This window comes from Colius striatus, chromosome Z (genome assembly GCF_028858725.1).
Source record: "Colius striatus isolate bColStr4 chromosome Z, bColStr4.1.hap1, whole genome shotgun sequence".
Lineage (NCBI taxonomy): Eukaryota > Metazoa > Chordata > Aves > Coliiformes > Coliidae > Colius > Colius striatus.
Window position 1 is genome coordinate 5,490,480 of NC_084790.1, and position 27,171 is coordinate 5,517,650.

Below are 27,171 nucleotides of genomic sequence, written 5' to 3' on the forward strand. Positions count from 1 at the left end.
CCCCGATTAACCAGTCAATCCCGGCAGCATCCGGGTTATCGGCCCGGATTAGGGGCAGCCCCGGCTCCCCCCCCACCCATCCCATCAAAAGAGAGACAGAGGCCGTGGTGGAACTGTTGCGTTTAATTAACATCTGCGAATAAAGAGCAAAACCACCTTTATTTTCGTCTTCTTTTGGCTAGGGAGGTAGTGGCCGCAGGAGAAAGGTGGGGACCCCCCACCTGAGGAAAAGCCTCATCCTTGTGCCTGTTTGCTGCCCAGAGACCCCCCTCCTGGGGCATCCACGGGTCCAAGTGCCCCCTCGGCTGCAACACTGAGCCCAGATGGTCTGTTCAGGCAGGAAAACATAGCTCCAGTGGGATCAAAAGCCGTTTCCCTGCAAGCACAGCATTCAAACGAGTCCCAGGCGCCACTGTGAGTGCTCCCAGCAGCAGCTGCCAGCGCGGCGAGAGGACCCGCAGCCTCCTCGGGTACCTGCTGCACCATCATCTCTTCCTGAGAGCAAGCTCTGGGTGAAGAGGTTGGTTCTGCCCTGAGGTTGCGGCTGTCATCTTCACCGTGTCTAAATCAGCCGTGGGATGTGTGTAACCTCTCAACAGAGGCTCTTGTGGATGGGGGGAGATTCTCTGTGGGCCCAAGGGCTGCTGCGGTCTCAGAGGTGGGCGAGTGTGAAGCACAATGGGATGAGGATGGGACCTGAGGGACTCTGAGAAATAAGACAGGCGGGTGCTTCTCTTTGGGGTTGATTGTCTGGGGAGGTTTTGGAGAGTTTTCACGAAGATGGTATGTAGCTGTAATGGATTCAAACCTATACAGGAACAAAAAAAAGCACAAAAGCCCCAAACAAACCCCACAAATCATCCCCCAAGTATCACCCTACTGAACTCAGCGGTGGCTGTGCCCCAGCTAACGTGCTTTTTTGGTTATTTTTCTACCATGAAGGGGAATAAAATTGTCCTATAAAACAGAGCTGCCTTTGGGAGCACGAGGATCAAGGCCTGGCATTGCTAGCTTAGGGTTTGGCGAGTCCTGTCTTGCTCCAAGGAGCTGCTATCCCCAAACTGCCTGCTCCAGGTTTCCCCTTGCCACTGGTGAGAAAGGACTTTGCAGCCCTTTTGCCCATATGGAGCCTGATCACACCGTGGTGGGAGCTGCTGGAGAAGCAGAGGCAGCGCTTGAAGCCACTGTGGTCAGTGGTAGGACTGAGCAACCCTGGCCTGGCTTTCCTGCAGCTGCCAGAGGGTTTGCAAGGAGAGAAACGAGACTGGACAAACTTTGCTCCTTCTTGTGTCCAGCCCCGTGTTGGGTGCAGCCCACCCAGCCTGCGGTGGCTATCCCCTGGCTCTCAGCACATGGTGAGTGCGAGTTGCAGGCTGTGGGACTGGTGGGCAGCAGCAGGTGCATAGGAATGGAGAGAATAAAGCTCCAGCCAGTGGGATGGGCATCATTCTCCTGGGCCAGGTGGGAAAACTGAGTTGCTTAGGAGCTGCCTTGGGCACGGTCAGGCTGGGAGGCTCTTCAGCAAGCAGAGGCTTTGCTCCAGGGCCAGGCTGTTGGGGGAAGCACTGTGGTTTCAGTAAAGCCCAGTTTGCTGCTGGCTGCTGAAAATGAAGAAGTTTTGCTTGCAGGAAGCCAAATGCCGATCAGCTGTGAAAGCACAAGAGCAGAGGCTGCACTGTCTGCTGAACCTCCGCTCCACTCGTGGGGGCAGGGGGGGAGGGGATCCTTTTTCTATTTCATTTTTTCTTCTTTTTTTGGGGTGCTTTTTTTCTTCTTCTTTTGCCATCTTTGCAATGCACTATGCCTTGGTGCTGGACTCTCCAGTGCCCAGGGCAAACTACAGGGAAAGCAGGTTTCTGACAGTCTTGCCTTGTGCGTGGGAACATCCCTGTGCTGGGGTCAGCTTATTGTACAGCCACCCTTCTCCTTAAAGGGGTTCTTGTCCTCAGGGACCCCTTTCAGCAGTGGATCCTCACCCGCCATGGACTCGATGTACTCCTTGAGCTCTTTGCCGGTCTTAGAGATCTGACAAGGAAGGAGACAGTCGGTGTTGGTGATAAGTCACAGAATGGTGGGGGTTGGAAGGGCCCTCCAGAGCTCATCCAGCCCAAGCTCCTGCTAAAGCAGGTTCCACTCAATCAGGGGCACAGGAATGTGTCCAGCAGGCAGGTTTGGAAAGAGAGTGAGATTTCCCTGGGCAGCCTGTGCCAGGGCTCCCTCACCCTTACTTCCTTGTGTTTAAGTGGAATTGTCTGTGTTCCAGCTTATGTCCATTACCCCTTCTCCTGTCACTGGAGATAACAGACAAAGTGCTGCCCCATCCTCTTGACATGCATCTTTTAAATACTTGTGTTAATGAAATCCTCCATCAGTCTTGTCTTCTGCACAGAGGATGGGATGGAATCCTCTCTGCAGAGCTGAGAATCCTCCTCACCAGCTGCCTACAAACCTGGCCAGGACAGGGGAACTGTGGCCATCCCACCCGGCACACGAGGTCCCTGAGAGCATCCCTGGGGTGCAGGGCTGCAGCCTTTGAGTTCTAGGATGTGTGGCCAAGCCTGAGGGGGACATTGCCTCAAGGGCAGCGGTATGGGATGCACACATTTCTGCCTGTATTTAGGGTTTAATTTCAGGGGTTGTGGTTCTTTCCCCTTGCAACATGATTAGGTCAGAAAGTTACTCTGGAGAGTGGCCCCTTTGCGTTTTGGGTGGGACACTCACCATTTGCCTCTCGTTCTTCACCTCCTTCTTCAGCTGATCCAGCTCCATCTTCAGCAGTTCCTTCTCTGTCATGTCCTGAGCCATCTTGTCCTGTAACCACAGGGAAACAGCTGATTTTTAGTGTGTATCTGGGCTTCTAAGGCACATGAGGCCACTTGCTTCACCCCTAACAGTGTGGCAAGCACCACTTATGCCTCAGCCATCCCCACAGTGAGAGCTGGGCTGATGCTGAAAACAAACCCAGGCAAGAAGCACCTTTCAAAACCATTCTTGTAACATCTGCTCTAACCAGATTTTCAAAAAGCCACTGCATCGGAGGTTTTGGAGCAGCAGCCTCGTAGGAGAACCTGGATACCCAGGTCTGCAAACTAGACCTTCCTGGTGGGTATTCTGTGCCTGGGCAAGAACATCTTTGCAGGTTTGATAAGGAACTAAATGTTTTATTTGTTTGGGGTTTTTTTTCCTCCTCATCCCTCCTTGTGCCTTCCCCCTCCAGGTTAAGTGATAACATGGATTATGGCCCCTTCATTGCTGTGAACTCACCCGTTTGCACACAGAGGCATTGCTTGCTGTGGCTGAAAGGTTTGGGGGCTGTGGGGATTGGAAAAAGATGAGCTCTTTTTTAATGAGAACCTGTCCAACAGTTATGTGATTTTCCCACACCACTGGCCTGTGCTGCTGAGATCTCTTCCCATGTTAAAAAACAAGTTTAAAAGCCTGGCCCACAACCTTTTAAATAAATAAATAACCTAAAAGTGATGAAGCTGAAACGTGCCTTGGCCCTGTGTGTCTCAGACCCCACTGGTTTTCTGCAGCTGCTCTGAGCCCAGTGCTCTTCTCCCCATCAATGGATGCCCTCAGGGACATCAGGAGATACCTGTGTCAGAAGGTGAGGAGCCAAAAGCCATGGCACAATTGTGCTATTGACTCATGGAGAAACTGGCTCCTGAACCAGGTGGACTCCAGCATGCCCTTTGTACTTAGAGAGAGCGAGGTCACTTACCTTGGGGACGAGGGGCTGCTCTTCTCAGCAGCAGAGTCCTTCAGAAATCCATCTGAGAGGAGACACCCTCAACTGAGCCTTCACCCTCACTGTGGGCTTGAAGACTCTGTCAGCTCAGGAAAGACAGTGGGGAGCAGATGTCTTTGGTCCTTAAGCTGATAATAGACTCAAGAGAATAAGCTGGTCAGGTGTTGGGCATTAGCCTCAAAGCCCAGGGTAATCGGCAGAAGGATGGGGTGGGGAAGCGTTTTGTGGGGTGGGTGGTTGGGGCACCTGGAAGCTCTTGAGTCCTTGGCCATGAGTGTCTGAGCACCACGGGTGTCTGGGTCCTGCCCTGGCCAGGGCAGAAGGACGGATTGCCGTGGGAATGGGAGGAGCCCGTGGGTTTGGGGGGGGATGGAGGGGAGGCGGGGTGAGCACCAGCAGGGCCTCAGCAGGGGCTGGGAGCAGCTCGGGCAGCTCTCGATCCTTCAGGGTGTGAGGAGCTGGGCCGGTGCTGGAGGAAATTCATCATTTCCCTTGTCCTTGTGCTGGTGAGGCCAGGGGCTCAGGAGGGGCCAGCCCTGATGTAGGTTTTGTGCCTGTCTGGCCAGTGCAGAGTCGCTGGGGCTGAAGACAGAGCGGGAGGCCACAAGGAGGCACCTGCAGGAGGAGGAGGGGAGGGCAGAGGGGGATTTCCAAGCACCGGGGAAGTGGGAATTTCCTGCCCTCGGCAGAACCTCGCCCATGGGGATGTGAAACGTCGGGTAGCAAAGCATGAGAAGGACACGCTGTCTCAGGCGCTGCCGTGGGCGCACTTATCACGTCCTGCTATGCCCTGAGCCGAGCGCCGGGTGCCTGGTGCGATGCTGATGGGGTGTGCAGGACCCTCGGGGCCTTTCCCGGCAGGAGGACTGGGCAGTCGAAACATCGCCCTTGGCTGTGTCTCAATGCCTGGCTGAAGGGAAGGGAATTGCCCTCCCTGGACGTGTCCGAGCCAGGCTCAGCCCCACACCACCCAGGAGGGCAGCAAGGGCTCATGGAGGGTGAGTGCGGGTGGCAGAGACGCGTGTTGGGACCTTTTTGGTCGTTCACCCCCACCCCGCACCACCGGTTCCTCCGTGACTCACATCCTTTGCCGTCACCGCCACTCTCATCCCCTGCCCCAGCAGGGTGACCACCAGCCCGAGCCAGGGCTGACTCCAGCACATCCCTCGTGGGGCTGGGGCCACACCAGCTCCGTCCCCGCTGGCCCCCCACCTCTCCTCAATGCCTGTGAAGGTGGCTGTGGTGAGCCCAGGCCCGCGGGCTGTCCCTCGGGGGGACGGGGACACTGCGGCACCAGCGGGCCCTGCGTCAGCACCCACCGCCACGGGCTTCAAAAACCCGGTGGCGGGGCTGCCAGGGAGGAAGTGTGAGCGGAGGCTGCCGGCAGCATGTCGGAGCTGCAGCAGCTGCAGCAGCAGCACATCCCGGAGGGACGGCAGGTCCTGCGCGACCACCACTGCAACCTCCTCAGGGTCGCTGACTACTGTGAGAGCAACTACCTGCAGGTGAGGGGCACGAGGACAGCCCAGGGGCATCGCGGGACGGGGCCGTGGCTTTGGGGCTGAGGGTGATGCTGGGCACAGCAGGAGCCCCGGGGAGATGGGAGTCCCAGAGGGGTGGCTGGTGGGTGATGATGAAGGCTCTGCCCTGGGAGATGGAGCCCAAGCATCCCCGTTGGCTTCCCACCCAGCACTGCCTGCTCTTCTTTGGGATTTTCTTCTTGGATCTCTTTTTCCCCTCTTGCTCCACAGTGGCTTTTTTTCCCGCTCCCTCAGGGTGGGTTTGGCATGAAGGGAGAGTCCTCCAGGGGTTTGGTTCCTCTGGAGGGCGGGTGCTTCTGGAGAAGCCCCAGGAGGGGACCAGAGACATCAACTCTACCTTGGCTGTTCACAGGGTTTCAGAGGTGCCTCCTGGCAGGGCAGAGGCAAGACAGGTGCCTGCATACACAGAGCAAGAGTGAAACTGTCACTGTTGGCATCTCTCGTCCTCTTCCTCCCTGCCTGACTCTCACTGAAGAAAGTGGTGGGCAGGAGCTTTTGGGATGAAACAGGAGGGAAAAGATTTGTTCTGGCCCTGCTTGCTGTGGAAGGTGTATTGGGTGGAGGGGTCCCTTCTTGCTTTGTGGAGCCAATGTCAGTGGCCTCACTGGCTCCCACCAGACCTCGAGGGTGCTCCCAAGGGGTTTCACCCAAAGCTGAAGAGGAAATGTGCTGAGCTGTTCAGAGAACTGCGATACTGTCCCCACCGCAGCTGGTGGCACGGCCGGCTGTCCCACGTGTAGCCAGCCCGTGGCACAGCCAGCTGTGCCCAGGGGTGGCTCCAGGCTGAGCTGGGCACTTGGTGACTCCCTGGTGCCGGGCAAGCTGAGCACCGCTGCCCGACGGGTGCCCGTGTGTCCCGCCAGCGGGGCCAGAGGAAGTCTGATGCATTTGGAAAGCAGAAGGAAGCATCTTTGCTACCGTGTGACCGCGGTGTGAGGACGGAGGGCAGCAGCGGCCGTGCAGCGTGCGCTCGTCCCACCATCTGGGTTTTCCCCTCCAGGCGAGCGACAAGCGGAAGGCGCTGGAGGAGACGATGGCAATGAGCACACAGTCCCTTGCCAGTGTCACCTACCAGGTCAGCAGCCTGGCCACTGCCTTCCTGCGGCTGCTGGACCTGCAGGCAGCTGAGCTGCGGAAGGTGGAGGCTGATCTCAGCTGCGTGGCCCAGGTGGGACCGTCCTGCAACCGGTGCCAGCATGTGGTGGGGGTTAGGACTTGAGAAGGGGATGGGGTCTCAGAAAGGGGATTAGAGCAGCTTGAAGGGGTTGAAGACCCTGATTCCCTGCAGCTTCAAGAGCCTGACAGCCCCCTCTGTCCCCATAGCATCACCTTGCAGTGAAAATGCAAGGTCATCTCCTTGGGGGTCACCCAATACATTGTACAGAGACAAGTCCACTTGGGGCTGGGCAACTAGTCCCTGGGGTAATCTTCCAGACTGGGCACTTGCAAATCCCAGAGGAAGGGCTTGTGGGAACTGCCTGGGAAATCTCACAGCCAAAGTGGAGTGATGGGGCTCAGAGTGTTAGTTAGCCTGGCTGCCACACTTTCCCCATGCTGGGGCCTGGCCTCGTCCTCCCAGAGCTTAGGAACACCGGAGTCCCATGGCCACCCGCCCTCTTCCTGGCTCTTAGAAGCTGCCTGGAGCCTTTCCAGACATAGGAGGAGACAGGACCCTGTGGTCATGCTGGAAGCTGCGAAAAACAGCTTATGGGTGGCTGAAGCTGAGGCATTCCACTGCCACTACCCTACTCCTTGCTTTTAGAAGGGCCAGATCCTCTGTGGTGGCATCAAAGGCATCACTCACCCCGCTGTGATGGAGCAGACCAGGATCTGCCCCACGGCTTTGGCTGGGTCACGGGGTTCGGGTTCAATCCTGACCTTTCCCTGCAACCCCTCCCCAGGCACGCAGACAGGGCTGGGAAGGGTTGTGGGACTTGGGGCAGCAGGAGGAGAAGAGAACCTGGGACAGTGGGTGAGACAGTGCCATCTGCACAGAGGGTTGACATGCACAAGGAGAAGGTGTCTCGCCGGGAGATCGGCACATTGGCCGTCAGCAAGAAGTTCCCGTCCTACCAGAAGATCGTGTCCCCCCCCAGCCCACCCTGCCTGGAGCCCTACTACAGGAAACCCCTCAACTTCAATGTCCTGGACGACATTGGCCATGGAATAAAGGTCAGCCCAGGGTTTGGAGGTTGTCCCACAGGGGTGAGGGTGCTTGGATGGGCTTTGGTGGTCCCCAACTTCCCCAGCATTGTGCTGATGGGTGACAGGTTGGCTCAAACTCCTCCTCAAGCCCCTCCAGGGCTCAGTGGTCCCAGCCAGGGGAAGGCAGGGACACGGCCCAACACAGCAAAGGGAAACTGAGGCACACAACGCTCAGCAAAGGCTGCCGGGGCCGGTGCTGAGCCGCGACGCTCTCACCCCCGCTGTGCCTTTCCCAGCACCCAAACCGCCCGCAGCGGAAGGCACCCTCGGGGCGGGGGATGGGGGGCGAAGGGGGGTTGGCAGCCTCGCCTCGCAGGCGTGAGCGTCCGGCGAGGCGGGGAAGCGGCAGCAGCGGGGCCGCGGTTCCCACGGCGGCGGCTGCGTCCCGGCCGCCCCCGCACCGCACCGCCCCGCACCGCCCCGCACCGCACCGCACCGCCCCGCACCGCCCCGCACCGCACCGCACCGCACCGCCCCCGCCCCGCCCCGCACCGCACCGCCCCCGCACCGCACCGCGCCGCACCGCCCCCGCACCGCACCGCGCCGCCCCGCACCGCACCGCCCCGCCCCCGCCCCGCCCCGCACCGTACCGCACCGCACCGCGCCGCACCGCCCCCGCACCGCACCGCCCCGCACCGCCCCGCACCGCACCGCACCGCCCCCGCACCGCACCGCCCCGCCCCGCCCCACACCGCACCGCACCGCCCCCGCACCGCACCGCACCGCCCCCGCACCGCACCGCACCGCACCGCCCCCGCACCGCACCGCACCGCCCCACACCGCACCGCACCGCACCACGGCGCCGGCGGCCGCCTCCGCTCGCTGCTCACGTCGGGGGAGGAGCCGGGCGGAGGCCTCGGGGTGCTGCTTCCCACGGAGTGGGGGGGGGGGGCGGGGGATGTTACAGCCCTCTGGGGTGCCGTGAGTTTTGGGGGGGTGTCCGCGTCTGCCATCGCGTGTCTACCTGTGCCCGCAGGACCACAGCACGCAGCTGTCCCGCACCGGCACCCTGGCTCGGAAGGGGATCAAGTCGGCGGCGCAGGCTGCGGGCACCCTGGGGTGAGGCTGCGGGGGGGGGGATGGTGCGGGGTCGGGGGCTCACCCGATGCTACTGCCGCTGGAGTCCCATCCCCATCCCCGTGCCGGGCCGCCGGCCGGGCTGGGGCGAGAGGGAAGGGCTCAGCGGCTGCTCTGCCCTCAGGAGAAGCACCCGCGTCCCCGAGCCCGTCCAGCCTCCCGTGGTTCCCGAGGGCAAGATCTCCGCGGCTTCCTCCACCTCCTCGCTGGTATCTGTCAGGTACCGGCGCTGCCCATGGGGTCGGGAGGCAGGGCCCGGGGGCTTTGGACAGCCTGGAGCAGCCGCAGTCACAGCACTGCTTGAGGGCTGGGGTTCTGCTGCAAAGGGGCTTTGATGTAAAATATGGATTTTGGGAGTGGGAGATTTGCTGCCTTGAGCAGTGCTTGTTTCTAGAGCAAAATCCCAGGTCCTCGATGGGGAAACTGAGGCACGGAGTGGGCAAAGGGCTTGTATGGGGCACACGCACAGCTGCTGGGGTATCCTGCTCATGGTGACCACAACAAATGTCACCCCCTGTCTCAGCATGGGGAAAATGTCTGTGTTCAAAGACTTGGGGGGCAGAGCCAGCCTCCCAGCCTGCCCTCCCCTTCCATTCCAGCTCCAGTGGAGCCCCGGCAGCCCCTAGTGAAGGCATCCCCCCCCCACCACCGCTGCCCTCCCTGCCAGGGCCTTCACCTGCGCTCACCATCCCACCGCCGCCGCCACTGCCAGAGACCCTGCCGGGCCCCGTGCCGGCCCCTGCGCCCCTGGGTGAGTGCTCAGTGGTCCAGGGATGCCCATTGTGGGAAGGGCTGCTTGTGGCCTCTGCCCTGCCACGCAGCCCTTCATCCCTCATTGATTTTTGGTGGGGGTTTGTTTGCAGCCCCTGATGACCTCGAGCCGCCACCACCACCAGCTTTGCCCGACTTTGGGGATTTGGCTCTGCCACCACCTCCCAGTGCAGAGGATCCATGCTGGGTCCCGGAGAGCTACCTGGAGAGAGGTATGGTGGGTCCCCAGAGCCCCTGAGCTCTTTGCTGTGATGCTTTTGGTTGAGACCTTGCCCACCCCCATGGCACTGGCTGAGTGGTGGGCAATGCCCAGGTCTGCTTGCCTCCCCCTCTTACCCTTCCCAGCAGTGATTTGTGCCCCTGGGGGTGGCCTTGCTGGGCTCCATGTCCCCTCTCTCCTTCCTTTGGCAGTGGTGGCTCTCTACCCCTACACGCGGCAGAAGGACAATGAGCTCTCCTTCCAGCCCGGCACACTCCTCTATGTCACACGGCGGTACTCGGACGGCTGGTGCGAGGGCGTCACGGGCAAGGAGGCAGGTTTCTTCCCTGGGAATTATGTGGAGCCCTTCTGAGCACCGGGGGCAGATGGTTCCCCCTATAACTCCACCCCATAGCCCCTGACCAGGATCACCCTTGGTGTTCTGCTCCTGCTCGGACAGGGCTCCGCTTTGCCTTTGTGTGTCGGCTTTGCAGAGCTCAGCCCTTGAGCAGACAGCTGGGCACCCAGAGCAGCCTCCAGCACCCAGAGAACCCCCTTGCTCAGCCTCACTCCCATCCTTGCTTTTCTGTTTGAAATGTTGCCAGCACTGGCCGCTGCCAGGCAGGTTTGGCTTTGGGCAGGTTTGGCACCAGGCCACTGCAGCTCTCTCAGCTGGTGCGAATGCAGAGACCTGTCCCCAGCGATGCTCATGGCCCTGTGCAGGACCTGGGGCTAAATGCCCAGAGGGACAACGAGCAGCACCCCTGAGAACCTGCCTGCTGTCCCCACCCCCCTGAGACACAGGGAGGGATGAGCCAACACCTTGTCCTGCAGCAATGGGGTCCTCATGGGGTCCCCTGCAGAGCATCGCTTGGAGCCTGGCCCTGCTCCTCCTCCAACGCCGTCCTCCCCCTTCCCCAGCCCAAGGAAGAGAAACAACATCTATGTGCAATGCAGCGATCTGTTTCACACCCAGGTTTATGTCCTGGATACAGATGTTGTTTGTATCTGCAATATATAGGTATCTATCTATATACATATATATGTATTCTTTTAATTCCATGGCTTTAAGTTCCACACAGTTGAACAGGGTCTGGAGGAGGAAAAACACAGGAGTGGGGGAAATTAAACAGAGGAGGAACAAGTCAGGGCTGCTTTGGTTATTTCCTTACTGCTCAGGTTTGCTGTCAGGGTTTCTATGCTTTGGAGGAGGCTGAGCCAGCCTCAGGGGCTGGTAAGGCTGTGGATAAATCCAGGAGATGCCAACACCAGAGAGCAGCCAATACTGCAGGTCTGTCCCCCACCTGCAGAGTGCAATTAGAAGGGGCAATTAATACTGCAGTGGGCAAGGGGGCAGGGGGGGGGTTGTTGGCCTTTGGATGCCAGGAGAAGTGCCACAGCACCAGACCTCCTGCTGGGAGATTTGGCATCTCTTGACCAGGTCAGAAGGGAAATCGGCCCCTGAGCAGGGGGGGGCTGTTGATAGGATCCAACAAACAGGAGGAGATGAGTGGCAATGGCTCGGGCCAAGGAGGAACCTCTCTGCACAGGGACATGGAGGATGTTTTGCCCTTGAAGAAGCAGCAGAGGATGGAGGCGGAAGGCAACAACAGGTCCTCCTTCCCCACAGAGAGAGGTGGTTGCTATGCCCAGGTGCTGGGCAAATGGGTGGGGAGGGACTAAAGGAGGGTGTTTGCTTTGTTTTGTTTTGTTTTTCCAAGGTACCACCTTCCCAAAAGGTTTCCAGTTCCATGGTTTTTTGGAGAATAAAGTCTCAGGGCACGATTCCCTCCAGCACGAGGCTCAGCAGCTGAGCCAGGCCTGCCCTGCCAAGGCGGGGTGCAGAGAGCAAGCTGGGGAGCCTGGGCAGCATGAATTCCCCACATCAAATTTCCAGGGGCCTCCGAAAGAGACAAAGAGCCCCTGAGCATCAAGGCCCAAGGCAACAGCACGCAGCTCCTGGCGTGGGGCAGACGAGGAGGGTGAAGGCAGGAGGAAGCATGTGCAGGGCTCAGCCTGCCAGGAGCTGGCTTCTGGCCTTTGAGGAGTTGATTTTGTGACGTTAAAAAGGAAAGAAAAAAATCCCCAATCAATACATAGAAAAAAAAGAAACAAAATCACCATTAGTGTTGGTAAACACTCATGCTGGAGTAGATGTCTGAGCTGCATAGAGAAGGCTTCATCTCGACATGGTGAGGGAGGGAGAAGGGGGGAACCTAGAGAAAGTGCTTTAATCACTTGGGGAGGAAGGAGCTCGGAGAGGAAAGGCAGGAAAGCATCCCAGAAGTGGGGCTGAGTGAGCAGTGCCGAGGAGCAGGGGATACAGGACGTGACCCCTCCCCCAGCTTCTCCTTTCTCAGCTGCTTGTAGTAAGCAAGTCTCTTGCAAGGCTCCCTCAACATTTCTTCTTGAGGAGCTCCTGGAGATAACGGGCAACCTCTGTGGCCGACTCCCAGGGAACAACAGTGGCCTGTAAGGCTCCAGGCTGCTTCTTCTCCATCTCTTGGGTCATGCGGTGCATGGGGTAACCCTTCCGTGGGAAAGCCACGTCAGCTGAAGTCAAACTCACAGAAGGGCAGAAGTCATTGGCACCATCCCCCACGTAGAAGACCCTCTCAAACTCCACCTCCTCCTGGGCTCTCTCCGCCAGGTACTCCGTGAGGATTTTGCGTTTGCACATGTTGGCCGGGCAGTCAAGGCACTTGTGGCTGTGGTAGGGCCCCAAGGTGAAGTATCCCCTCTTGTCAAAGCCCGACGGGTTGCTGAAGATCTTGCGGAAGAGAGAGTAGAAACCGGCCGCCCTCAGTTTGCATTCGATGCCGAACATGTTGGCATCGGAGATGAGGATGATCTCGAAGAGCTCGTGGTTCTTGGAGAGGAACTGGAAGAGATCCAGCATGCCGGGGGACAGGGGGATGTTCTCGTACACAGTCTTGAAGTCGCCCATCTTGACGCCCTGGTCCCCCATGTAGGCCAGGACACGCTGCATGTACTCGTTGTAGAAGCCGTCGCGGAAGGTCTGTCGGATGTGCTCCGGGAGCGCCTGCCCCGGCGCCGCACGCACGATGGAGTCATCGCTGTTCTCGTTGATGATGGTCTCGTCAAAATCGAAGATGAGGAGGTATCTGGGAGGCCGGGGGCTGGCCATGCCAACACCCTGAGAGGGGGAAGGATAAGGCCCAGCCATTAGCTCAAGGCACCTTACTTCAGCCCTGGCACAGAGATGGTGGCTGCCACAGCAGCGAGAAGCTGCCAGCCCTGCAGAGCAATGCTCCTTGGCAGCTTAGTAGCCCAGCTGAGCTCAGAGTAGGGTGGGTGGTGCATGGGGGGGGGCTAATCTCCTCCTGACATAGCCCCGTCCCTAAGGCGTTTATCCTGCCTATAAAGAGATAATTTTGTCACTGCTAATCCAGCTCCTGCAGTCAAAGTGGTCACTGGGCCGAGTGACTGCACATCCCCTCCCAAGGGATGTGGGGACAGACTGCACCTCAGGGTGTTTTGTGCAGAGAGGGTCCTGGGGTGAGGGGTTTACTCCCCAACTGGCTGCTGTCCCACCTCTGACAAGGGGTTTGTGTCCCTGCAGATTGCTCTTGCTGCCTCAAGTCTGTCTCTTCTCCACAGAGGAAGACATTCTGCAGGTTGTTTTTGGCCCCAGCACCCAGCTGCACTTTCCCCCCTGCGTTGAGCTCTGCAGGTATTGCAGGTTCCCAGGAAGGTCAGGATAAGTCAGAGCCACCTTGTGCCTTGCTCTAAACCCAGAGCAAACCTGCTTTGCAGACACAGTGCCAAGCCAGGGAGCCCCAGCCCAGCCTCCTTGTGCCCACCCATGCCCCTCGGCTAAAGCCACCATGGCCCCAGCAGCACCCGCTCACCTCCCGGCTGCTCCTGTGCAGCCTGCGGCCAGAGGTTTGCAGAACGGGGGCCTGATTCCTGCTCCCAGCCCCTGAGAAGAGAGGGGACAGCCTGGTTCAGAGAGGACAGGACGGGTGAGAATGGCACTGACCTTAAACAGGCATGGCAGCCCGACGCCCTCACAGCACCTTTTCATTTTAAGACCATCACTCTGCAGGGCAGCGTGTTGCTGAAGGCAGCGCTTCGGGCTTACCGGGATGCTCTCCTGGCTGCAAACCACAAAGAAGGGGGAGGTTTGGTTAATGACTTGAGCTTTCCCCCAACACAGCACCGTGTGTCAGTGCACAGCTGGGCTCTATGTCCTGCAGCCAGCTCCCAAGCTCAGGACCTTTCGTACCAGGAATGGAGGAATTAAAGGAGTCTCTGGGGAACGGGGCAGAACCCCTTTAATGCTTCTGATCCCTCTTAATTCCTTCCTGAGTGCCCACGCTTTGCCACATGGGAAAGCAGCCAGCAGAATGGCTCAGCAATAAAGCCCAGGCAACACATGCCAAAATTGCCCCGATTTTCTTCCAGTCTGATTAGTTTGGGGCGTTTCTTTTAACGGACTAATTGCTCTGGAATGAACATGGTGCCCAGGCGGTGTGGGGAGGACGTGCCAGTCTGCTTCCCTGGAGAAAAGGCAGCGCCCAGGCTACGTCTCCTGAATTTTGCCAACCTCGCGTGGTCCCCAGCACTTAAACCAGAGTGATGAGACACCACCAAAAACCAGCCTCGTAGCCAAACCTGTCTGGAAACTCAGCTGGATGTTCAGTGGGAGGAATCACACACCCAGACATGGGCAATTTTAACTGGGCACCAGGAGCTTGGCTTAGCTGGGGCTAGGAGAATTTCAATGACTTTTTTTGTTGTTGTTGTCATCAGTATGGAAGAATTTTTCAGCTGAAGGTGATTTGTTGGGGGATTTGTCTGGTTTGAAGCCCGGCATTAATCTATTTTGGGCACAAACGCCATTCATGACTCTGCTAAAATAACAAACCACAACCAAGGTGGCACAGTGCAAAAGGGAGTGGGCACACAAAATTCAGCCCTGGGTTGAGATCCTCTACAAAGCAACTGTTTGTGGAACCTTCCGACCAAACGCCACTTACTTCTTTGTAGAAGCACCCATAAAAAAAGCTGATGTTTATTTATAGACATCACTTGAAGCCAAAATAATGCCCCAGGCAGTCTGTGGGTGGGATTAGCCACCAGGATTTTCAGGTCCAAACCACGAGGAACAGGAAAAAAAACCAACCAAGTTTAAACATGAAAGAGTAGCTGTAATTTTTGTCACTATGTTCTAAAAGAGCTGCCAGCGGTCAGGAAAGAATTTGGGTCTAAGCCTTCAAGCAGCAGCACAGGGAAGGAGCCTTGGAAGAGCTGGTTAACTCTATGGACACTGTTACAGGCAGCTGTAGGGGATACAAGGAGGTAATCCACCACAAAAGAGCTCTTCTGGGTTCAAGGTTTTTGCATTTTGCAAAGCAGGAAGGGCTGACAGCACACATGGATTTCGGGTAGATGAGATCACAGACCTGAAGAGCAACCTCCATGGAATCTACAATCCCTTTGGTGCTTTTCAGACAAGGGTCCCCAAACAGCTTCCATCTTGACACCTCTCCTGAATTAACATTTTGTTACACATACAGAAATGAACCATGAGCTGAGGAATGGTCTCTTCTGGCTAATTTTAGCTCTGCCTCCTCTGAGAGTTGACCAGAGCAAAGTCAGAAGCAGTATCAGGCACCACATTGATTTACTCTCACAGGAACTCCCTGCAGCTCTTGCCTCCTCTCCTCACCTCCCCGGCATCACTTTGCTCTCCCTGAAGCACAGAGGGCACAACAGCCCCAGCAGCGATAACTCCAACCTCTCCCAAGAGCTGGAAAACAAAATTAGCTCTACCAGGCTCCTTGCCCCAGTGTCCCCAGTATCACCAGCACGGCTCCACACAGCCTCCCCCAGCCCAGGGCTCCGAGCCAAGTGCCCTGATGGCAACTGCCCAGAGGTGGGTGGTGGGGGAGGAAATCTGATGGGATTTCTGAGGAAAAGGATAAACAAACCCACATGAAGTCAGCTCAGGCAACTGCTGCCCCCGTCTATGGGCAGGAGGTTGGAGCATCCCTACCACCTTCTGCAAGAGCTGCCTGGCTGTCCCCAGTGCTGCATTGCTTTTGTGCAAAGGAGAATTAAAAATCTAAGCCAGCCATACTTAGTGAATAGAAATCCAGGATGGGACTTCTCACTGCTGCCTCCGGGGGCTGTTGGGCAAATTACATCCTTTGCCCATGAGCTGTCTTCCCCATACAACAGAGATACCGCCCTTAGGAGGAACTCTTAATAAACCAGTGCTCATCCTGTCCAGCTAAAGAGACACAGGCTGAGCTGTGGGGTTTGGCAGGAGCCACCTCAAACCCTGAGTGTCCCGTGGAGGAAGGGAGCAGAGATGGGGAAAAAACAACAGCCCAACTTTGCAAATCTTCCGGCCCTAAATTACCCGGCGGCGGTGCCTGTGGGCACACGGCTGTTGGCGTGGGATGGAGCAGCCGGCTCCATCCGGCGTGGGGAGAAGCGAAATCCCCGCAGGACCGTGTCACCCCTCCCGGCGGAGCTATTTCTGCGCCTGGGTGACTCACACCCGCTTCAGGGAGGGAGCGCGGCGAAAGGGACTCCCTCCAAAATAAAAGCAAAGCGGCCGCGCTCCCCGACGTTATGCAAAGCCTGAATGTCGAAACAGAAAATAAGACAGATATTTGTTCATTAATTGAGTCAAAGCTTTCACAAACTGAACTTAGGATGAGACCTGATAACAGCAGCGATCTGCTGGCCTTTATCCCCAAAACCTGGATGTTTTCTTGCCCTCTGACAACAGCTCCAGCTGTCCCCGGGGTCCTTCTACCCCACAGAGATCCTGGAGGTTGCAGCCCAGCGACACTCCCTGCCCTTCTTATCTCTGCAAGTCCTCTCCTCTGCGTGTCCCCGCAGCCCTCTGTACCGCCCTGGGACTTGGGGCTTAATCCAGCACTGGGTTCGGCACAGGACGAGCTGCACAGAGGGGAGCTGCGCCGTGCCCCCCCGCTCCGCCGCGGGATCGGGTCCCGCGCACCCGAGCGAGCACGGACGGGGATCAGCACCCAATTCAGAGCTGGGAGCCTCAAAAATCGAGAGGACACGGAGGCATTTCCAATTGCAGGCAAAGTCTCTGGGCTGGTTTGAATTGCTCAGCACGCTCTGCTCTTGCCTATTTTTAACATTTTTAACCTTACAAAAAAAAAGTTTCTAGTGTGCACAACATGTTTGTTTTTCTTTTAATTTGAACTCAAAAGCCAATCACTGACCTTTGGCAAACTCATTTGTCCACCCCCCCCAGGGCAGTATTAAAGGCAAAATGAGAGAACAGAGTCCTGCTGTCAGGGAAAGGAAACCCTTTCTCTGTGGCACCATCAGGCACATCATTGGGATCATAAAACGATTTAACCACTCCTGGAATAAAACCTGTCCCGTTCCCATCCCTGGCTGTGCACACAGCTCCCGAAGCAGAAGCATAATAACTGAACACCGAGGAGCAGAGGTCGGAGCGGTGTCACAACCAGCCCTGCACCTTCCCTGCGCCCAGGAGCCACCTCACCCGTTCTTGTCCTCCTCCTTCACCCGAAATCCCCCGTGCAGAGGTGAGCAGGGTTGGGCTCACCCTTCCCGGGGCTGGGGCTCAGCCTCTCCGCCCGCCTCCGGTCACCTCGGGTTATGGGACGGTCCTTTTTTCTCTATGGTGTTTATTTTCCCTGCCGCCTGCCAGGAAGCCGCGGCGTTCCCGCAGCCGAGGGCTCCTGCTGCAGCCGTCTGGGGCCGGAGCGCTCTGCTCTGCAATAAAACCACACCGAAACAGGTGGTTTCGGCCCCAAAAGGTTGCGGTTGGCAGGCGGTTGGTGCCGGATTGGGATTCCAAAAGCAGATCCCGGATCCCGGGTGGCGGTGCCGATGTTGGACCCACCGCTGGGCACACGCATCCCGCGGCCTCTCGCCCTCCGGGGCAGCGGCGCCGGTGGCAGCTCGCTGCGGCCGGTGGGGCCGCGACTGGCAGCGGCTGCTACTCCGGCTCCGGCTCGCCGCAGCCCGCTGCCCGGGGACCGCTGCCGACTCACGCACGGCCGCCCTCCCCCGGGTGCCCCCGGTACCGGTGACAGCCGCAACAGGGCTGACTCATGCACGGTCCGTGCTTCGAGACTCCTTGCCCACTCGGAATCTCCCGGTATTACCACCAGCAGCACCGGTTCTCCGAGAGCCCAACCGGGTTGTGGACCTTGCCGTGTCAGCAAGGGCCGCCCGGGTCCTCGCAAGGTCCTACCGGATCGGCACCTCCCGGTACCGGCACCGGCCGCCCCTAGCAGCGGAGACTCCCGCCGAGCGGGCACTCCCGGTACCGGCACCAGCCGAGGCGACACCCGCTGCGCCGGCCCTCGGAGCCTTCTGCCGGGTTGGCACCTCCCGGTACCGGTCACCCTGCTGCAGACTCACGCCTGCTCAGCCCCCGGAGCCTCCTTACCGGGTCGGAACCTCCCGGCAGCGCCCAGTTCGCGCCGGTGCCGCTGGGTGCGCAGGCGGCCCGGTGTCTCGGCCGGGAGCGAGGCCAGGCACCGGCGGCTCGGGAGGGCGGCGCGGCGGGTGCGCGGTCCGGTGCGGCGGGGCCGGCGCCGCTGCCGGGGCTGCCGCGAGCGCGGCCCCTTTAAAGCGACGCAACAGCAGGCGGCGCGCGGCCCCGCCGCAGCCCGTGACGTCACCGCCCGCGCAGCCAATGGCAGCCGCGTAGCCGCGGGGGGCGGTACCCGACAGAGCCCCGCCCCCCCCCCCCCCCCGCCACGCCCCTCCGGCGGCCGCAGGGTCCTGCCGCCCGCCCGGCCCCGGCGCCGCTCTGCTCCCTGCGGTTGCGAAATCGCCAACAAGCGTGAAAACACCGAGGAGCAGCCCTGGAGACAGTGTAGAGGGGGTGGGTGACGGGGAGCGGCCGGTGCCAGCCCCGCCGCTCCCGCTCCGGGGAATGGAGGCTGACCGGGCACCCGCCGGACCCCAAGCCGAGCTGCTGCCCCCCAGCCGGGGGGGGAGGTGGGGGGGTGGAAGCGGGCAGCCGAGGCTAATTTTAGGTGTTGGCTCTGCCCCGAGCCGGGGAATTGCAGGGTGCCCGACCAGCCACAGCAGCCGGGCAGCGCTGGCACGGCACGTCCACACCCCAAAATACCCTCCTCGGCTCCGAGGGGGAGGAGGTTCGTGGTATCTCGGGTTTTGCAGGGTCTAATTTGTGCTGCAGACGCCTGCGATAAAAAAAACAAACCTGGCCCGCTGCTGAAAGGCTGGAGAGAGAGAGTGTGGGCAGGGAGGGGCGGCAACAGCACAGCCGTAGAAACACATAGTTAGAGGGAGCACCCGAGGTTGGGGTTTGTCCTGCTTTTTAATTTAAAATATCTAAGAATAGAACACAAAACTCAAAAGGTTTTCCACCCTCTCTGCGGCCTGGACAAGGGCTGCCCACCCCTGGGCAGTGCCACGTTTCCCCAGTGCTCAGGTCCTACACCCCAAAGCTCTACAGTTTCTCCATTTTGACAAAATCCAGCTCCAGCCCCAGCTCAGAGCAGAGCTTGGGGCATTTCCACAGCCATTCTGAGCCTCCTCTCAGCACTCCTTGCTCCCAGGTGCTAAAGGACAACGACCTCACCAGAGTGCTGGCACCAGCCTCTCCTCAGAACCAGCCTTGGTTAGCAAAGAAATACTTTCTCATCTCTTTAGTTTGAGCCATTCTGACTTTGTGACACAGACACCTTGCTCCTCTGCACAATGTCAGGGCTGCTGTTCCCCCCCTTTCACGTTGCCCCTTTGGAGTTACACCAGCTTGTCCTGACACAGGAGACATGTTCAAGCCCTTTGTCTGTGGGTACAAGGCAAGCGGGAAACTCAAAAGGGCAAATTCTCCACTGCCTTTTGTCTCCTTCCCACTGACAGGCAGTGGGACAAAGATCGTTCCAGAAACACTACAGATGGAGGAGTGTGGCAAGGGTGAGCCTACATCCCAGTGATTTTCCACTGTGAAGAACCCCGGAGAGCAAGTGAGGACAGTGCTTTCTGCACGGGGCTGACCCAGCTGCTGGCAGCGCTTAACAAGCAGCAAACCCTCTCACAACACCCAGCCTCCCCACGCCACAGGCACACTGACATGCTCCTCTTCAAGTTTGGCCTCCTGGCTTTTCAACCACCAAATGGACTGTGTCAACAGACAACCAGCCTTAAGTCCACAATGCCCACATAGCCACTGGCTCGCTGTGCCGTCCCCAACTTTCCATCCTGCAGAATACATGAGGAGTTCAGTAGCCTGCATGAAATAAACCTGGCCACCTGTGTCAGACCTGCTTGCCACGGTGCATGTAATGGGTGATGGTCAAAATTGTTATTGTTGAGCAAATCGAGTGGGATTCAGTTGTGTTGTGCATGTTGTTGTGAGCAATGACTGTGTTTGTGTAAGTTTGATTATGTTTTGTGGAACCTTGTAATAGTAGTTAAGTGGTTAAGCCAACACCTGGTCAGCGCTCGGAAGGTACAACAAAATAGCGAAACTTCAAAGGCAGGAACACCCAGCAACATTTTTCACCCATCTGGAGCTGGTAGGTGAGCAAGGACGGTGCGTGGACACTGTCGACTGACCAACCAGAGACCTATTCATCGGAGTGTCCCAGCCCATGAAGGGGGGGATAACATATATAAGGACATATGAAAAGTTGCACGGTGTGCCGTGGCAGAACTGTTGGACTTCCCCCGGTCACCCAGCGCTGTTTGCCCTTTTATCGCTTGCTACAATTGGTTTAATAAAGTTCTGTTTGGTTAAGAAAGCTTTAGAGGCTGATTCCTCTATAACAATTTGGTGCCATGACTCGGATTCTCGGACTTCGGCGGAGGACCCTCGCACATCGGGACGGCGTGCCTCGTCTTTTTTTTGACGATCCCGGGGTGAGTTGGGGACTCCTCAAGGCCCTTGAATTCCAAACCCTAAATTTTCGATAATTGGGCAAAGAATTGAACCCCGTAAACTTTGTGCACGAAGAACCGGACGAAGACCCCAGGGAGGGTAAGGATTCCGTTCAGAACTGGATGAAGACCCCAGGGAGGGTAAGGATTCCGTTCAGAACTGGATGAAGACCCCAGGGAGGGTAAGGATTCCGTTCAGAACTGGATGAAGACCCCAGGGAGGGTAAGCGATTCCGTTCAGAACTGGACGAAGACCCCAGGGAGGGTAAGGATTCCGTTCGGTTGGGGTGGGTTTCCTGGAGTGTGCTTGAGTGAGACGCCCCCCTTGGGGAAGCGAAGCGAGTGTGGACCCTGCCGTGAGGCAGGGCGGGACTCTCTTGTAATGCGGTTCTCATTGCCCGCGAGGGCGTGAGCCACGAACGAGGGGTGCGTGTGTGTGTGTGTGTTAGAAGGCACTCCAGAAGATGGGACAGAAGAAGAGCAAGCCTTCTGATCTCATGGGGAAGGGACCCAAGGAGAGGTTACTGGATATTCCCCAAGATTCCCCATTGGGCCTTATGCTCAGGAATTGGGAAGGTGCGCCTTGCACAAGAAACAAAAGTAGGGAAAAGATGGTTTATTATTGCATGTATGTCTGGGGAAACCAGCAGATTAGACCAGATCACTTGTGTTGGCCAAGTTTTGGGTCATATGAGAATTGGATTTGTCAGGCTCTAAACCTTTACGTAAATGATAAGGAGCCCTTTAATTCTGAGGAGAGCGAGTATGCGCGTTGTTGGCTATCTTATGCTACTCGTGCTGGGATTTTCGCTTTAGGTGAAAATAAATCTGGCCGTAAGAAGAGGGTCCCTGAGGAACCTCCACCCCCTCCCCCTCCCTATGATCCCCCGCTGGTAGAAAATCCAAGACCCTCCTCTCCCCCTGTGCCTTCGGCCCCTGAGGAGGATCTCGATTCTTCGGGGACATTTGGAGGGACCCGAAGACTCACGAGGAGTCGGGCTAGACAGCAAATAACATCAGAAATGGGGCTACAAACATCATCAAAAACAGGGCTATACCCACTAAGAGAAATAGCGATGGGAGGCCCACAACCCGGGATGGGATTTGTGTCAGTGCCTTTAAACTCGGGGGATGTAAGAGAGTTTAAGAAGGAAATGGGGAGTTTGTTAGAGGATCCCTTAGGAGTTTCGGAAAGGATAGACCAGTTTCTAGGACCTACCCTATATACCTGGGATGAACTGCAAGCTATTTTAGGGATACTATTTACCGCGGAAGAGCGGGAGATGATCCGAAGGGCTGGGCTGAGAGTCTGGGACCAGCAACACCAACAGGGGCCCAGTGCTGACATTAAGTGGCCCTAGCAGTGCCCTAATTGGGATAATCAAAACCCGGAACACAGGGGCCATATGGGAGATCTCCGCACTATAGTCGTACAGGGGATTAAGGAATCGGTTCCTCGAGGGCAGAACATAAATAAAGCCTTTAATGAACAACAAAAGAAAGATGAGACTCCCACAGAATGGTTAGAAAGGTTAAGAAAGAGCTTGCAGCTTTACTCTGGGATAGACCCTATGACACCGGTCGGGCAAGCCCTTCTAAAAACTCAGTTTGTGGCAAAGTCATGGCCGGATATTAGAAAGAAGTTAGAAAAGTTGGAAGATTGGCAGGAGAAAGGGTTGGGCGAGTTGCTAAGGGAAGCGCAGAGGGTTTATGTGAGGAGGGAGGAAGAGACCCAGAAGAGACAAGCTAAAATTTTAGTAGCGGCAGTTCGAGAAGGACGGAGGACGGCTCCGCAGAAGGGAGGGCCACCACGCATAGGTGGGAACGGGCCACCTCAGGGAAGCCAAGTCGGACCGAAGGATTCAAGAGAAACAGAATGTTTTTACTGCCAGAGGAAGGGACATATGCGTAAGAATTGTAGGAAACGTATACAGGATGAAAAGAGGTATCACGTGGAATAGGGGTGTCAGGGGCTCCATTTGCTGGGGACCTTTAAAACAACGGAGCCCTTGATAAAATTGAAGTTAGGTCCTCAGCGTCAGGAAATGGAATTCCTGGTGGATTCGGGGGCAGAAAGATCTACTGTCCAAACTGTGCCCCGGGGATGCACCCCCTCCTCGGAGAAAATACAAGTAATAGGAGCAAAAGGAGAACCCTTTTTTGTACCCGTAATTAAAAGAGTAAAAATAGAATCCCCATCCAGGATAGGGGAAGGGTCCTTTTTACTAGTACCTGAAGCCAAATATAACTTATTAGGAAGGGATTTAATCGTAGAATTAAGAATTAGCTTGGAGGTAAAAGATCAAGAATTGAAAGCGAAACTATACGCTTTAACAACCGAAGACGAAGCTAAGATCAATCCTGAAGTATGGTACACTCCCGTGTCTGTGGGAAAATTAGATATCCCACTGATTACAGTGACAATAACGAATCCAGAGCTACCGATACGTGTTAAACAATACCCTATATCACAGGATGGGAGACACGGGCTTCAACCTGTAATTGATCGTTTATTACAACAGGGGCTGCTGGAACCATGCATGTCACCCCATAATACCCCCATATTGCCCGTAAAGAAATCAGATGGGTCCTATCGTTTGGTGCAAGACCTCCGTGAAGTAAATAAAAGAACGGTAACTAGGTTCCCAGTAGTGGCTAACCCTTATAACCTGATGAGCCAGTTGTCCCCAGAATTATCCTGGTATAGTGTAATTGACCTAAAGGATGCCTTCTGGGCCTGTCCATTGAGGGAGGAGTGTCGTGACTATTTTGCCTTTGAGTGGCAGAACCCTGATACCCATCGGAAACAACAACTTAGATGGACGGTTCTTCCACAGGGATTTACTGAATCACCAACCCTCTTTGGACAGGCTCTGGAACAAGTCCTGGAGGATTTTGAACCGGAACCTGGAGTAATTGTGGTACAATATGTAGATGACCTATTAATAGCAGGGAAAGACCAAGATAGTGTGCAAAGTACCAGCATTAAGTTATTGAATTTTTTGAGTCTAAAAGGTTTAAAGGTATCAAAATCTAAACTGCAATTTACCGAGGAAGAAGTAAAACATCTAGGGCACTGGCTGAGTAAAGGGACTAAGAGACTAGATCCAGAGCGAGTAAACGCTATTCTGTCCCTCCAGCCTCCCAAGAATAAAACGCAAGTGCGACAACTTTTAGGTCTTTTGGGCTACTGTAGACAATGGATTGAAAATTACAGCAACAAGGTTAAGTTCTTATATCAGAAGCTAGTGGGGGAAGGTCTGATGAAATGGAATACAGAGGATGACGAGCAATTAGAGAATTTAAAAACTGATTTAGTAAATGCCCCAGTATTGAGTCTGGTGGATACCTGGAGGCCTTTCTATCTATTTGTTAACACGGAGGGTGGAACGGCCTTCGGGGTCCTAACATAGGAATGGGCAGGTAACAAGAAACCCGTGGGGTATTATTCCAAGTTATTAGATCCAGTTAGTCGTGGTTGGCCTACTTGTTTACAGGCCATAGTTGCTACTGCCCTCTTAGTCGAAGAAGCTGGGAAAATAACGATGGGAGGAGAATTAAAGGTATACACCCACCATAATATACGAGGGGTATTACAGCAGAAAGCTGATAAATGGATTACGGATGCCAGGTTACTGAAATATGAAGGGATCTTATTGCACTCTCCCAAGTTAGAGCTTGAAACAACTAATTTGCAAAATCCAGCTCAATTTTTGAATGGAGAACCGAGCAAATCTCTTTCCCATGATTGTATCAGGGTAATAGAACATCAAACCAAGATAAGGGAAGATTTAGAGGAAGAGGAGTTGTTATGTGGAGAGAAATTGTTCGTAGATGGATCCTCTCGGATAGTGAATGGGAAAAGGAAGTCAGGATACGCTATAATAGATGGGAGCAGTTGGACAATTAAAGAATCAGGCCCCCTTAATATAAGTTGGTCGGCACAAGCCTGCGAACTATTCGCAGTATTGAGGGCATTACAGTTGTTAAAAGATAAGAGAGGAACAATATTTACGGATTCTAAACATGCATTTGGGGTAGTTCACACCTTCGGAAAAAATTGGGAAGAGAGGGGCCTAATGAATTCTCAAGGTAAGGGATTAATACATGAGACCTTAATAAAGCAAACTTTGGAGGCATTAAGAGGGCCCAAACAAATTGCGGTAGTTTATGTAAAGGGCCATCGAAAGGCAACCTCCACACAAATAAGAGGGAACAGTTTAGCAGACGAGGAAGCTAAGAAAGCTGCGTTACTGATAAAAGCAATTGAACAAGATCCTGTACAAACTAAGTATGCTATGAAATTCACAAATCAGGAAAAAGGAAAATTGGAGCAAATGGGAGTAGTTGAACGAGAAGGAAAGTGGTGGTTACCTGATGAGAGAGAAATGCTCCCGAAAGGAGAAGCTTGCCGAGTTTTGAGAGAGTTTCATAGGCAAACTCATTGGGGAGTGCAGGCTCTAGTAGATCAATTTGCCAATAAATATATGACCCTGGGGGTGTATGATCTAGCAAAAAGAATTGTTGGAGAATGTTTAACATGTCAAAGGATAAATAAACAGCACCTTAGGGAAAGAGTCCCTGGGGGGAGGCAACTAGCCAAGAAGCCATTCGAAAGGATTCAGGTAGACTTTATGGAGTTACCGAAGGTAGGCAGATACAAGTATCTCCTAGTTTTTGTAGATCATCTAACTCACTTTGTAGAGGCCTTCCCGGTAGCTCGGGCCACTGCAAGGACGGTAGTAAAAATATTATTAGAACATATCATACCTAGATATGGAGTCATGTCAGCTATCGATTCGGACAGAGGGCCTCATTTTACTTCCAAAATAATTCAAGAAACATTAGAAGCTCTGGGAACTAAATGGGAGTATCATACTCCTTGGCACCCCCAAAGCTCAGGGAAAGTTGAAAGGATGAACGGGGAAATTAAAAAGCACCTAACCAAATTAATGATAGAGACCAAAATGAGTTGGGTGAAGTGTCTCCCCCTAGCCCTCTTGAACATAAGGACACAACCGAGGGCTGATACAGGACTTTCCTCCTTTGAAATGTTATACGGAGTGCCCTATGATTTGGAAAAACCAATAGAACATCCTAAAGTGGAAGAAAAGATGTTGCAAGAATACCTTATAGAGCTCATGAAAAGGAGGCAAGAACTGTTAAAGCGAGGCCTGGCAGTTCAGAGACTACCTTTAGATATAGCAATACATAGTATTAAACCAGGAGATCAGGTACTCATAAAGACATGGAAGGAATCATCATTAACCCCTCGCTGGGAGGGACCGTTCCTTGTTTTACTTACCACAGATACCGCAGTCCGCACCGCGGAAAGAAGTTGGACACACGCTAGTCGGATAAAGGGTCCTGTCCTGCACACAGACTGGGAGGTCGCTGGAAAACCGGACGATTTGAAGCTGACTCTCAAGAGGAAACAGAGATGCGACGCATAGCCCTGGATACTAGGCTTCTTATGGACAATTGTAAAGAATCATATAAGTCGCACATCGCATGTCATGTATGTAAGCAATGCAATTTGTGGGTATGTCGAGTGTGTAATGGGTGCGGGATACAGCAGTGAAAAAGCTTGAAACCTTAACGAATACTGTAGAGGAGGTCGGTACAAAACGGTTCCACAATTAGAGGAGGAATTTATAACTAGGGATATAGAGTGTAGCAAACTATTTAGGTACCCTCTGGACTACAAGTTCAGGCATTTGGGAGATAACCAAGAGAAAGTGTAAGAAGCGTTTTGGTAAGAAAAGATACAGGGAACATTCCAAACTTTGTGGGGATTCGGGACAGTGGCTAAGCCTTTGTATTCGAAAATAGCCCTATTGGGTTGAGTATTGGAAAGTGGATTGTGGCAGAACAAGGAGAGAATTTAGGAGGCAGTCCCCTGAAGACTACAACTGCTGCCGAGAAGATAACTCACCCGGCTATTCTGAAGCAACGGAATAGGCCCAGGGTAAGGCAGAGGGGTATCCTTGTGGGGATCAGCAAGTGCCTCCGAAAACTTCTAAAATAAAGTAGCTCCGTTAAGTAGAACAACCTTCAACAAAATGAACCTTCGCTGGCAGACTTTCAGCCAACCAGGGGCTGGGTCGCTCTCTCTAATCCTCCTTACCTTACCAGTAATAATAGCAATAAATCAGGGGAGTTCCCACCAACCTTTTAAATGGACCCTCTATCGTTGGGAAGACCAAACGATAATACAACAACAGACCACATCAGGGTCACCCTCTTTTACTTCAACCTTATGCCAATTAGTTCGGATTAAGCCATGCCTTAACAAAATAGGGTTTTATATGTGTCCCAGTACAGGGCCCTCATACTGTAATGCCCCAGGACACTATTATTGCGCTTACTGGGGGTGTGAAACAATTGCCTCAAACTGGCCAATTCCTTCAGCAAATACTGATAAGTTTTTAAGGGTCAGATGGGGACCTCCAGGATGCATTCCCCCTACGGGAGTCTGGAGTCGGTGTCACCGTCATGCTTGTAAGCAAAACGAGCAAGAAAAGGACGGCAACTGTGAATATATATTCCTTAACGTAACAGACCCTGAGCATAGTGGGTGGCTTGTTGGAAAAACCTGGGGAATGCGGTATTATGAACCGGGAGATGATAGGGGAGGCATGTTCATCATAAAGAAGGAAGAAATTAAATTGACCCCTCGAGCGATAGGTCCCAATCCAGTGGTGAAATCCTCTTCCCCTCTGAGT

At 55.2% G+C, this 27,171-nt stretch overlaps 3 protein-coding genes across 8 annotated transcripts; 1 reads left to right on the forward strand and 2 right to left on the reverse strand.

Annotated features, from left to right (window-relative positions):
• Positions 1 to 110: 110 nt before the first annotated feature.
• Positions 111 to 4,075, reverse strand: GNGT2 (G protein subunit gamma transducin 2). 3 transcript variants are annotated; one of them, XM_062017153.1, is made up of 4 exons: positions 3,998 to 4,074; positions 3,725 to 3,904; positions 2,722 to 2,811; positions 111 to 2,025 (listed from the first exon to the last, which is right to left on the reverse strand). In XM_062017153.1, exons 3-4 carry the CDS (start codon positions 2,803 to 2,805, stop codon positions 1,900 to 1,902), a joined length of 210 nt encoding a protein of 69 aa, XP_061873137.1. In that variant the 5' UTR covers positions 2,806 to 2,811; positions 3,725 to 3,904; positions 3,998 to 4,074; the 3' UTR covers positions 111 to 1,899. The 3 variants fall into 3 exon arrangements, with proteins under 3 accessions (XP_061873137.1, XP_061873136.1, XP_061873135.1); XM_062017152.1 differs by having other exon boundaries at positions 3,725 to 3,879; positions 3,998 to 4,069; XM_062017151.1 differs by having other exon boundaries at positions 3,725 to 4,075.
• Positions 4,076 to 4,492: 417 nt separating this feature from the next.
• ABI3 (ABI family member 3) lies at positions 4,493 to 11,874 on the forward strand. Its single transcript, XM_062017145.1, has 8 exons — positions 4,493 to 5,256; positions 6,293 to 6,460; positions 7,288 to 7,464; positions 8,474 to 8,556; positions 8,699 to 8,794; positions 9,174 to 9,325; positions 9,438 to 9,557; positions 9,757 to 11,874. Exons 1-8 carry the CDS (start codon positions 5,140 to 5,142, stop codon positions 9,915 to 9,917), a joined length of 1,074 nt encoding a protein of 357 aa, XP_061873129.1. The 5' UTR covers positions 4,493 to 5,139; the 3' UTR covers positions 9,918 to 11,874.
• PHOSPHO1 (phosphoethanolamine/phosphocholine phosphatase 1) lies at positions 10,492 to 18,113 on the reverse strand. Of its 4 annotated transcripts, none has more exons than XM_062017150.1 (4): positions 17,982 to 18,113; positions 13,585 to 13,665; positions 13,417 to 13,487; positions 10,492 to 12,701 (listed from the first exon to the last, which is right to left on the reverse strand). In XM_062017150.1, the coding sequence occupies exon 4, from the start codon at positions 12,690 to 12,692 to the stop codon at positions 11,940 to 11,942; it is 753 nt and encodes a 250-aa protein (XP_061873134.1). In that variant the 5' UTR covers positions 12,693 to 12,701; positions 13,417 to 13,487; positions 13,585 to 13,665; positions 17,982 to 18,113; the 3' UTR covers positions 10,492 to 11,939. The 4 variants fall into 4 exon arrangements, with proteins under 4 accessions (XP_061873134.1, XP_061873133.1, XP_061873132.1 ...); XM_062017149.1 differs by lacking the exon at positions 13,417 to 13,487 and adding an exon at positions 17,067 to 17,299 and having other exon boundaries at positions 13,548 to 13,665; XM_062017148.1 differs by lacking the exon at positions 13,417 to 13,487 and having other exon boundaries at positions 13,548 to 13,665.
• Positions 18,114 to 27,171: the final 9,058 nt, after the last annotated feature.